Genomic DNA, 12,443 nt, shown 5'->3' with positions numbered 1-12,443 from the left:
TAGGAGTGGAGAAGTGGAGATGGTAAGATGTCAGGAGAGTCAAGATTTGGTCTGGGAGTGGAAAAAAACATGGACTGGACTGAAGGGATAACAGAGAGAGTGGTGTCAAAGATACCCTTAAGTTTTTGTTTGTTTTTTGGTTTGTTTTGTCTTTTTAGGGCTGTACTGTGGCATATGGAGGTTCCCAGGCTAGGAGTTGAATCAGAGCTACAGCCGCTGGCCTACACCACAGCCACAGCAATGCCAGATCTGAGTCTCATCTGTGACCTACACCACAATTCACAGCAACTCTGGATCCTTTACCCACTGAGCGAGGCCAGGGATCGAACCTGCCTCTTCATGGATACACGTCAGATTCATTTCTGCTGAGCCACAACGGGAACTCCAAAGATACCTTTAAGTTTCTGGTGCAAGTAATTGGGTGGCATGGTGACAGAGAAAAGGCAATGTAGGGACCTATTAAGTGTGAGATGAGGCTGGATTAAAATGTAATTTGGTCAAGGGACTAGAGCTTCTTTATCCAATAACACAGCCACATGTGGCTCTTGAGCAAGTGAAAGATGGCTGGTCTGAATTGAGATGTACAATAAGTGTGAAGTATACATATTTCCAGACTGGATGAAAAGAATGTAATTTTTACACTGCTTACATGGCTAAGATGATAATATTTTGGATGTTTTGGGTTAAAAATATGATTTCGATTAAATAAAAAATGTGAGTGGGAGTTACACTGCTGCTCAGCAGTAAGGAACCTGACTAGCAGCCATGACAAAGCGTGTTTGATGCCAGGCCTCGCTCAGTGGGTTAAGGATCCTGCATTGCCATGAGCTGTCACTATAGGTTGCAGACTTGACTCTGATCATGTGCTGCTAAGGCTGTGGTATAGGTCAGCAGCTGTAGCTCAGATTGGACCCCTAGTCTGGGAACTTCCATATGCCCCGAGTGCGGTCCTTAAAAAAAAAAAATAATAATAACAACATGGACGTTAGAGAATATAAATACAGTAAAAAAAAAAAAAAAAAAAAAAAAAAGTATCTCTTATTCTCATTGCATAGGGGAGGGGAAGGAAAGTCCGAAGAGTGGAAGAGGATGAACAGAAAAAGAGTGAAAAGGCTGGGGAAAATCGGGCAGTAAGGCCTCTAAACTGTGGATATTGTCACCCTATGCAATCCTTAAGTTAAATGTCGAAAGTGAGGCTACACTTAAAGATACGCGTCTCTTTAAAAGGGAAAGTGGGTGTTCAGAACAATTTCCATTTTGCCTAAAAAGGGGCGGCTTCTCATTTACTTTCTCCAGGACCAGATTAGATAAAGTCAGACTTTCTACAGAAACAAACATTTTAATCAAGGACCCCCTTCTCCCCAGAAAAATGCACTCGCTACCATACACACGATATTCTAAGTTTAACGAACCCACAGAGGCCCATCCCTGGGCTCTCTGGGCTCGGTGGATTCCAGGTCAGACAGCACCTCCCCGCGTCCGGTGCCCGCCCCCCCCCCCCCCCCGGTTGGAGAGTGGGCCTGCTTCAAAGGTAGCGTCAATATTCCCAGCTCCACGACGCAGGAAGACCACGCTTCTAAATGTTTTGCAACCTCGTCCATTTCAGATTTTTCGGCGGTCCTGGGTAAACCGGTGTCCCCAAGGATTTCGTCCCGTCTAGCCGCTCCCATTTTTAAACACAGACTCGTGTGTGGGAGAGGCCATTATTTTTACGGGATCACTGTGCTTCTGGAGCAGCTAGGGACAGGCAGAGTTTTACCGCAGCGCCAGCTCCATCCTTAGCTGGGGCTCCGCCCCCAGGCCGCCTCCTCCTCAGAGCCACCGCCCCTCCTGCCCCGCCAACCCTCGACCTGCTCTGGCCCTTTGCTCTGAGAGCCCCTCGGCCACTACCCGCGACCGGGTTCCACCCTCTCATCTCGTGGCTCCACCCCAGAGGCACCGGCCCGCCCCTCCCGAGGAGCCCAATGAGGGTGCCCAAGCGGCCAGCAGCATCCGCCCCTCAGATGGAAGCTCCGCCCTGCTAGCCGATTTAACCAACGAGCGCACAGGGCACGCCCACATCTAGCCACGCCCCTGGGTCCGGCCCCCCGCCGCCCTCCACCTCCCGGGCGTTGCTGTGGCCGCGCCTCCGCCGCCCGCGCGGCCAGATGCCGCCCCTCCGCCGGTCCCTCCCTCGGCCGCCTGGCGCCTCCCTCCCTCCCCGCCGCGGTGACTCACGGAGCGGGAGGCGGAGGCTGAGGCGGCCGCTCCCGCTGCTGCTGCTGCTGCTGCTGCTGCTGCTGCTGTGCTGCTGGTGCTGCTGCTGCTCTGCCGCTGCCGCCGCGGCTGCTCGGGCTGTGAGCGCCCAGGAACAGGCCGCCGCGCGCCGCTCTCGGACCCGCAGCCCCCGCCGGCCCTGCCGGGTCGGGCGGCCCAGGTAAGCTCCGAGGCCCGCTCGCACCCGGAGCACCCGGGCCCGCGCCGCGCCGGGGCTCGGGGGGAGCTGCCGGCCCTTTGTCTCCCGGGGAGGGGCCGCGGAGGGCGCCCCCAACCCTGCTCTGACCCACTGGTCGGGCCCCCGGTACTGCGCCCTGGTCTGGGCCTGGCCTCCTGCCCTGCCTGGACGCCGCTTCCTCCTCCAGATCGCCGTCCCTACCCCCGACCCTGGGGCAGAACGCCATCCAGCCGTCCTCACCCCCGCTCGGGGGTCGCCTCCACAGGTGTCCGAGCCATCCACTCTGTTGCTCACCCCACTGCATCGGCGCGGTTGTCATGTCTAACAGCACTCCGGGTCCCCTACCCTCTTGTCTCTTCCCTCACCTGCGCCCCGCTCGCAGCATCCTGACCCTCCGTATAGAGGCCCCCATATTTCCCCAAACTAAGTGCTGCCAAGGTCTGGCCATTGGGCCGCCCTTCCTCTCTCTGGTCTGGGATTGAACTGCCGTCTCCATCCCACCTCTCCTAGTGGGTGTTCCTGGAAGGTACGCATCTCGGCACATGTCTCACCGGTATGGCCGGCGTGTATATGAGAGCCTGCAAAACTACCCACCCAGAGCCCCAAATTGCACTTCTAGCCTCCTTTTCATCACCCCCACCCCAGCCACCTTCTTCTTCCTTGAACCTGGACACATAGGTCTGGATGCCCCACCTCTGTGGGGCCCCACATGCCTTCCTCTCCCTTGCGTGCTGAACTTGTCTGAGCAGTACCTGCTTTCAGGGTAGCCCCTGGGAAGGCCCAGGAGGCCTGTGTTGGCAGCAAATCAAGAGTTTTGTGAACAGTGAGGTGTGTGGCTTGCAGCACCTCCTGTCCGAGGGTCTAAGTGTGCTCTCACTGTTAATTGTTTTGTCTCCTGTCACTCATCAAACCCAGGGAAGTGTGCCCGGCCGACTGCTGGGTAAATAGAGGCACAGGATGTATGGGTAAAGGACCTGGAGACAGGTCAGCGTTTGCTCCCTAGTGTCTTGGCTCTTCGTTCCCTGCTGTGACTCCTGGGCTCTAGTTCCTGGCTTTAGACTCTTTTTTTTTTTTTTTTTTTTTTTTTTTTTTGTCTTTTTTGCTATTTCTTGGGCCACTGCCACGACATATGGAGGTTCCCAGGCTAGGAGTCCAATCGGAGCTGTAGCCACCGGCCTATGCCAGGGCCACAGCAACGCGGGATCCGAGCTGCATCTGCAACCCACACCACAGCTCACAGCAATGCCGGACCATTAACCCACTGAGCAAGGGCAGGGACCGAACCCACAACCTCTTGGTTCCTAGTCGGATTCGTTAACCACTGCGCCACGACGGGAACTCCTGGCTTTAGACTCGTAAGTGATTACTGATCTCTTGAGCTGTTAAAGTGTCTAGAGATATCTCTTGAGCTGTTAAAGTGTCTAGAGATATCAGGTTCCTCTGATTTAAAGCAGGACCTTGTGGAGTTCCCTGGTGGTCTAGGGGTTAGGACTTGGTGCTTTCACTGCTGTGGCCTGGGCTCCATCCCTGCTCTGGGAACTAAGATGCCACATCAAGCTGCTGTAGCTACGGCAAAAATAAATAAAAATAAATAAATAAAGCAGGACTTTGAATTATAAATAAAGGCACCAGCTGTTAAATGCCAACGTGTCATTCATGGTTTCCTGGTGGAGTGAGTGGTCCTTGTAAATACAAGTCGCAGAGACTCACCCATTCAATAATGAGTGCTTACTCCGAGGCGAGGCAGGCAGCTTCGTAGCACTGGGGCCGGTGAAGACACAGGCCCAGCCCTCCTGCAGCTGACATTCTAAAGAGGAGGGAGGTCCCTGGTGGCCTAGCAGTTGGGCATCCAGTGTGGTCACTGCTGTGGCGCAGGTTCGATCCCTGGCCCAGGAACATGCCTTGGGTGGGGCCAAAACCCCCCAAACCAAACCAAACAAAAAATAAAGAGAAGGGAGTAAACAAATAATCAGACAAAATACTTCTCATAGTAGTCAGTGCTATGAAGATGGGAAGAGCCAGGTCAGGTTTTCTGAGTGCAGTTAAAACCAGCAGAGAGGTGGTAAGCTCTCAGTTTGCACAGATCACCTCTGGCTGCGGTGTGGAGATGGGCGCATGAGGAGCAGGGGCAGAACCAGGGTTCCTAGTTGGAGGGCAGACTCTTGCAACTGCCGGGCAAGACATGGTGGTGGCTTGGCCCAGGCTTGTAGCCGCGGAAGTGAAGACATGGAACCCGTCTGCTCCCCCGGGGGGAGTCTGAGAGCTGGAAAGCAAGACATCAGTGAGCACCAACTGACATCTGGATGTCCTATCCAGCGGAGAATTCTAGACCTGACCACCCTCGGGTTTAGCTGAGCACACCCTACCCAGCACTTGCTGTGAGCTAGGTACTGTGCCGGACCCTGGGGACACTGATGTGAACAGGGTGTATGGGGAGCTGGCGCCACGTTCTCACAAGGTGCTCCTGGAAAAGTCATCCCCTCCTCCAGGGAAGAGGGTTTGTGGGCTTCAAAACCAGTTAGAGGTGGAGGAGGGCAGAACACACTGGCCTTCATTCCCACCTCCGGCCCCATTACTGAAATGAGAACATCATTGCCCTGCTTCTGCTGTGAATATGTTGCCCAGAGATGTTGGGACAGGAGTTCCTGTTATGGCTCAGCGGGTTAAGAAAGTGACTAGTACCCACGAGGATGCAAGTTTCATCCTTGGCCTCCCTCCGTGGGTTCAGGATCCAGCATTGCTGCAAGTTGTGGTGAAGGTTGTAGACGTGGCTGGAATCCCACATGGCTGCGGCTGTGGCGCAGGCCCGCAGCTGTAGCTCCACTTCCATCCCTGGCCTGGGAACGTCCGTATGCCACAGGTGTGGCCCTAAAAAGAAAAAAAAAAAAAAAAGAAATTGGGACGGTTCTCATGGTGAGTGGGAGAACAGCTCTGTGGTCATGGACTTGAGCCGTTAATCAGAATAAAACCATCCCTGTGCCTCTCCAAATCTGTGCTGTCAGGACACGTCGGCCCTGGAGGACCTCGGGGTGAGGTGCGTCAGCCCCCTCTCACGGTTGGGCACGTGTGGTTGCTAGAGACTGAGTCATTCTTTTGAAATCCCGTGGGAGCTTGTACATTTTCTTATGGCGTCCGTCACTTTCCACCTCCCCCTCAGCTTTGTGCATCTGCGTGACCCTGAGCTTCCTGAGGCCAGGCCTCTATCAGATGCAGCTTCCCACCCCTTGCATCCTGCACAAAAAGCGGATTTATCAAGATAGCAGTTGACCTGCTTGGGTGTCTCACCCCAGCTAAAACTAGGGCCCAGGAACCCTGGCCCAATCATGTCTTTTCATCAGATTCGTCCTCATCCAGCACACCACACAGGGGTCAGCCCAGCAGTCCCGTGTCACTGGGCTCGCAGAATGGGGCAGCCTTTCCTTGATGGATCTGTTCTCTCTCTGGCCCGTTCTCTCTCTGGCCCTGCCTGCGAGGAATAGCTGCTGCGGGTGCTGACCAAGTAGTTATTTGGCACTCAAAAAATATGAAGTGTAGCTTTTTTTTTTTTTTTTTTTTTTTTTGGCAGTGCCCAAGGCATGTGGAGGTTCCTGGGCCAGGGATCAAACCTGCGCCACAGCAGTAGTGAAAGCTCCAGCAATGACAGTGCCAGATCCCTAACCCACTGAGCTACCAGGGAACTCTTGAACTGTAGCTCTTAATCAGAGCATGGACTTCCTACCAAGACTGTCTGGGTTTGCATAGATGGTTCTGCCCTCATGAGCTGTGTGACCTTCAGCAAGTAACTTAACCTCTCTCTGCCTGTTTCCCCATCTATAAAATATTAATACTTACATCATTGGAGTTGTTGGGAGGATTAAATTAAGTAATAGCCATTAGATGCTTGGAACAGCACTGAGCCCCTTGCTGCGGGCTTGGTTGAAGTTGTAGCTATTTTTTCACGCTGATTTATTTATCTGCATCTTCCCTCCCATTAGAATTTAAGCTCTTTTAGAGCACAGATGTCTTTTTAAAAATTTTATCTTTTTGGTCTACAGCTAACCTTTGTAGGCACTCAATAAATATTTGTTAAATTGAATGGCTTATTGAGGACCTACTCTGTGCCAGGCACTGTCGTGGGTGCTGGGATATAGCTGAGAACAAGATCATCCAGACGCGTGATCTAATGAGGTTTATATTCTAGTGGGAGAGGCAGACAGTGAACAGATACGCAAGTGAGCGAAACAACATCTGATGGTGAAAAGAGGTGGCGAGAGTAAGTGGGGCAGTGAGATGGAGAGCGCCTGGGAGGAGGGTCCGGGGCAGACCTTTAGCGAGCACCGAGCAAGGGGGTTGGAATGGAGACTGGGATGCTGGGCAGAGAGGACAGCGGGGGCAACAAGCCCTTTAGGGCTGGAGCATGGTGGTTGAGGCGTTGGCAAGAGCTGGATCTGGGGCCACAGTGAGGAGTTTGGGTTTAATTCTCAACAGTGGGAAGTCACTGCCTGGGAACTTTTCCTGGGGGAGGGGGCCATCCTAGGAGAAAGAGCAGTGAGAGGGCTCCCTGTGTCCTGGGAAGGCTTTTGGAGGCCAGCAGGGTTGCGTTTACCCTATCTCTGGCCTAGGTACCCAGCAGGTGTGGAAACAATTGGCTAGGTTAACAGAGGTCCAGGTGTGTGTGTCTGTGTCCTGCGGGTTCCATCAAGCCCCCCCCCCCGCCCCCACACCCCCGCCCCCCCCAAGTGTGTAGGTCATGGGCCAGTGTGTCTTGAATGGAATAAAGGAGCATTGCCAGCCCTTAGCATCTTGCCCTGTACAGTGGTGTCACCTGTGTGCTCTGCTTCTCTCTGCATAAAGTAAATCTTCCTATCATGGGAGTGACCCTGGCATAACCTTGGGATTTTGCTATTCTTCTTATGTGCATCAAGGACCAGCACCCCACCCCCCCACCCCAGGTGTATGTCTCGGGGTCTTTGTTGGAGGGGTATCAAGATTGACCGGGCAGCTGGCCCCCACCCCCATCCCCGATTCTCTCCCAGCCCTCTGCTGAGTATTACCTGGGCCACATGGTCACCTCTGAACACCTCCTGTCTGATTATTTGATCTGCACTCCTGTACATCACTTGATCTAGGCCCAGTGGTACCTAGAAAGCGCTGGCTGTCTCAGTCTGGGCTGAGCAGAGTTGGGAAGCTCAGCAGAGCCCGGAGCGTTTCAGACGCAGGAGTTCAGCTCACCAGGAATCCACAGTCAGCCCCTTGAGACTAGGCAAAGTTGGCCAGCCTTTCAGCTTCTCACTCAGCATTCCCTTGTCTGTCAGTGCCCATGATGCCACCTGCTCTGCTGACCTTGAGAGGCCAAGGCCAGTCAGTGTGAATCAAATAGGATTTTTGTCTTTCAGGTCACTCTCGGGGTCCTGGCGCATGTCAGTGGCAGAATTTGAAATGCCTGTGAGTCATACATCATCTGTAGCCTTTTTTTTTTTTTTTTTTTTTTTTTGGCTGTACCTGCGGCACACAGCACTTCCAGGGCCAGGGATGGAACCCAAGCCACAGCAGTGACAAGGCCAGATCCTTAATTGCTAGGCCACTAGGGAACTTCCCATCTGTAGCCTTGTAAAAACTAAACCCGGAGTGGTGCAACCTTTTTTTCGTGTAGCTGTTTTTTTTTGTTTTGTTTTGTTTTTTTTAATTACGAGAGTGCTAATGTACTCATTTGGAAAATGAGAAAATGACTGAGAATGACATTTCATGTACATTTTCTCACTTAATCGTCCTGGTAGTTTCTGAGATAAGTAGCATTCTTACTGTTTTCCATATTCAGAAGCAGAGGCCTGGGATGGTTCAGGAACTTGTTTGAGGTCAGGCTGGTTGGGAACAGAGATAAGATTCAAACCCAGGCAGTGTGGCTCCTGTGTGCCAGCTCTGGGCACCTTAGTAGATGCTGCTTTTTTAGGAGAAACAGTAGCAAAGGAAAAAACATCTCCCTCAAGTCCAGCGTGCATGACATTGTGATGGTGGCTGACCAGAGCTGGCTCACTGGCTGCTGCAGAGATTTTGAATTCTGTACCTTTTCCCCGTCTCATCTGACCTTGGGCAAGCGAATCAACTCCCCTTTGCCTTACTTTCCCCAATTGGAAATGGGGGTAATGATACTTGGGCTTCGTGGCTCCCAGGGGCATTGCGATGTTTGAGCCAAAGTGCTTTTGAACTTGGTTTATAAAAGGGCACCAAGCCCCCACTGCCGTTATCCTCAGTTATTACAGACCTATTATTCCCTGATGCGCTACAAAGCCTTGTTCAAGGGGAAGACACAGTCCCCAGAGGGAAAGGTGTCCTTCCGTGGGGGGCATAGCTGGCCCCAAACATCATTTTCCTCCTTCTGAGCATCCTTGAGGCTTGAGGGTCATTAACGTTTCTCCATTTTTCATGTTGCTGTTGTGCTCTAGAAGCTTCTGTGAGCAGGCATGTAAACGGCATCATAACAGGTTGGAGGGGAAAAAAATAACAGGTTGGAGGACCACTGAGAGCAGGGCAGAGGAGGGGTCGTGGGGCTTGGTGTCCGATCCTGGCTGTGATGTCTTTGCAACATAAACCAGGAACAGAGATACTAAGAAGTGATGGCTCTCTTCTCTTCGTCCTTCCTTCTAATGGTTCCTCGATCCAGTTAATAAATATTTACTGAGTGTTTATTACCATCTGGGCCCCATGGTAGGTACTGGGAATACTGTGGTAAGCAGGGTAAACATAGTTCTTCCTCAGGAGTTCCCTGGTGGCTCCGTGGGTTAAGGATCCAGCATTGCCACCGCAGCAGCTCAGGGTACTACTATGGTGTAGGTTGGATCCCTGGCCCAGGAATGTCCGCATGCCTTAGGCACAGCCAAAAAAAGTTCTTCCCCATACCAAACTTACAGTCTAGGGCCAAGAGGCTTATCATCCGGTTGGAGTGGTGTGAATACAGAAAGAACATGTTGGAGAGTGTTTTGAACTCTTGGGGGAGAGTCAGGATATAATTTCCAGATGCACACATTGGCCCCTGGGGTACCTGCCCTGGGGGGGCGTTAAGGTGGCGGCTGTGTTTGGTGTCTCAGAAGAGCAAGGCAAGAATTAGTAGACTAGAGCCCTTGTGTATCCCCTTAACAGCAGCCGCACTCGGTGTGGGCACCTGCAGAAGCAGTTAGCACCTTGGCAGTCGTGGTTAGTCCAAACTACAGTTCCACTTAAAGCCTTGTTCTTTTGTCACTTGAGTTCAAGTCTGGGAGGAATGGTCATGGCGGCGAGCTCTTTCCAAAGTTGTTTTTTGTTTGGGTCTGCACCTGCAGCATATGGAGGTTCCCAGGCTAAGGGTCAGATCGGAGCTTTAGCCGCTGGCCACAGCAACGTGGGATCCAAGCCATGTTGGGGAACTACACCACAGCTCACGGCAACACCAGATCCTTAACCCACTGAGCAAGGCTGGGGATCGAACTTGCGTCCTCATGGATACCAGGCAGATTCTTTTCCTCTGAGCCATGATGGGAACTCCCCCAAAGTTTTTTGAAGCTGTGCCATCAGTCTGGTGCCTTTCATATGAAATGACCCTCAGACCTTGTCTCTCCAGAATTATCTCCCTGCCTGGCAGGTTCCCTCTCCCAGCTTTGGAAAGCAGGCCTCTGGTGGCAGGAGGGCTGTGCTGTGTCCATGCTTTCTGGCATGATGCCAGGGACACCTGTGACTCTAAGCCCCATTTGGGGTCAGTATATGCAGCCTGGAGAGGAGGGATGTTCTTTCTTTCCCAGATCTGCGAGCTCCAGGCCTCCAGATCCCTTCAAAGAATACCGCCAGGGAGCTCCCGCTGTGGCACAACTGGATTGGCAGCGTCTTGGGAGTGCTGGGATGGGGCTTCGATCCCCGGCCAGGCACAGTGGGTTAAGGACCTGGCATTGCCACAGATGCACTTGGGTCGAGACTGTACCTCAGATGTAATTCCTGGCCTGGGAGCTCCATGTGCTGCGGGGCAGCCAAACATTTGGGGAAAAAAAAAAAAATCACTATCGGGGAGGCCCAGCAGTTCCCGCAAAAGCACACAGCCCTCTTCCGTTTTCCCTCCAGACGGGGCTGGGCTGGAATGGGCACAGGCCTGGCAGCAGCGCCTGCCCTTGTCAAGTGACAGGACGGTGCTGTGCTCCACGGCAATGCCACTTTCAGCAGCCCTTGCCTTCCTGGGGCTCCTCACTGGCCCTTCGGTCTGGAGGGCCTCAGAATCACCCAGCCTCTACCAGGAGGAGATGGCCAGCCAGGCGAGGAGACCAGGTCACTCGGTGCCCCTGGCCTTCCTCAAGTGCGGTGGGGGCCCAGGGTGACGCCGGTTCCGCTGGGAGAACGTGACCCACTTCCAGCTGGCTCCCACGTGGGTTGCGGGTGGGAGGCTTTTGGAGACCAATTCCGACGAAGGTTTTTTCAGGCCTGAGTATCTCCTGAGCATCCAGCCCACACGCTTCCTGCTGCTGGAATCCTGCAGGGCCGTGTCCCTGAACTGAGGATCAGGCCTCCCCACAGATGAAGTTAGCGCCTTGCCCTCTGCTTCCCGGCTTCCGCAGGCGGGGCTGCCTTCAGGGTCGGACACCTTTCGCAGCGTGGGCCCCGCCCTTGTTCTTCCTGCTGAATCACCTGCAAAGCAGAGGCCCATTTTCTAAGGACAGGGGTTAGCTTGGACCTCCCTGCCCAGAGGCCTCAGAGCCTTCTGCCCCAGGCAGCCCTGGCTTCCAAGAGGTCCTTCCTGACCCTCCTTCTCACAGGATGTTCTGCCGCCGCAGGGATGGGATCTAAGGTGTGCTCTGAACCCTCTAAGTTTCTTCCATTCTCTCCAGGTAGAGGGCCTTTGAATGACTTTCATTTAGGGTCGCACTCGCAGCATATGGAGGTTCTCAGGCTGGAGGTCGAATCGGAGCTGCAGCTGCCAGCCTACACCAGAGCCACAGCAACGCAGGATCTGAGATGCGTCTTCGACCTACACCACAGCTCACGGCAACGCTGGATCCTTAACCTGCTGAGCGAGGCCAGGGATTGAACCTGCAACCTCATGGTACAAGTCGGATTCATTTCCGCTGAGCCAGCGGGGGATCTCCTAGACAGTGGTGTTTTTTTTTTTGTTTGTTTGTTTTTTGTCTTTTTGCTATTTCTTAGGCCGCTCCCGCGGCATATGGAGGTTCCCAGGCTAGGGGTCTAATTGGAGCCGTAGCCACCGGCCTACGCCAGAGCCACAGCAACGCGGGATCCGAGCCACGTCTGCAACCTACACCACAGCTCACGGCAACGCCGGATCCTTAACCCACTGAGCAAGGGCAGGGACCGAACCCGCAACCTCATGGTTCCCAGTCGGATTCGTTAACCACTGCGCCACGACGGGAACTCCATAGACAGTGTTTTAAATACATGACGCTGTGAGTGCTGCAAAGATGATTCGGAGGCGTTCCCGTTGTGGCACAGCACAGCAGAAATGAATCCGACTAGTATCCATGAGGAGACGGGTTCAATCCCTGGCCTCCCTCAGTGGGTCAAGGATCTGGCATTGCCGTAAGCTGTGGTGTCGGTCACAGTCGAGGCTCAGATCCCTAATTGGTGGCTGTGGTGTAGGCTGGCAGCTGTAGCTCCAATTCGAGCCCTAGCCTGGGAACTTCCATGTGCCGCAGGTGTAGCCCTTTAAAGCAAAAAGCAAAATAAATAAATTAATTAATCAATTAAAATAAAAGATGATTTGGAGATTTCAAATGGTGAGGTGATCCTCTGAGCCCCTGGATGATCCCGTTTTACTAACAAAGGATGAAGCATTTGGAGTTCCCTGGTGGCTCAGTGGGTTAAGAATCTGACATTGTCACTGCCGTGGCCCTGGTTGCTGCTGTGGTGCAGGCTCTGTCTCTGGCACCTACGGGGGCTTGGGGGGTGAAGGACAGAGCAGAAGGGGTGGTAGAGAAACCGCCATGGTCAGGTCCCCTGGGCTGTGATCGCAGTCCTGGGTGAGGGCCATTCCTGACCACCTGCTCCACGGCCCATCTCT

At 53.5% G+C, this 12,443-nt stretch overlaps 1 protein-coding gene across 4 annotated transcripts in view; it reads left to right on the top strand.

Moving 5' to 3' along the window:
- Positions 2,133-12,443, top strand: part of CTNNBIP1 (catenin beta interacting protein 1) — a 56,626-nt gene continuing 46,315 nt past the window's right edge. For 3 of the 4 annotated variants that reach the window (XR_002344887.1, XM_021095298.1, XM_021095297.1), the window contains exon 1: positions 2,133-2,416. Coding sequence is in view for 2 of the 4 variants with exons in the window: in XM_021095298.1 (XP_020950957.1) it covers positions 2,148-2,416 (269 nt within the window). In the remaining 2 variants the exon portion in view is untranslated. The remainder of the gene's footprint in view (positions 2,417-12,443) is intronic. The other variant, XM_021095300.1, reaches the window with a different exon arrangement.

This window comes from Sus scrofa, chromosome 6, assembly GCF_000003025.6.
Source record: "Sus scrofa isolate TJ Tabasco breed Duroc chromosome 6, Sscrofa11.1, whole genome shotgun sequence".
NCBI lineage: Eukaryota > Metazoa > Chordata > Mammalia > Artiodactyla > Suidae > Sus > Sus scrofa.
This window is presented reverse-complemented; position numbering and strand designations above follow the sequence as displayed.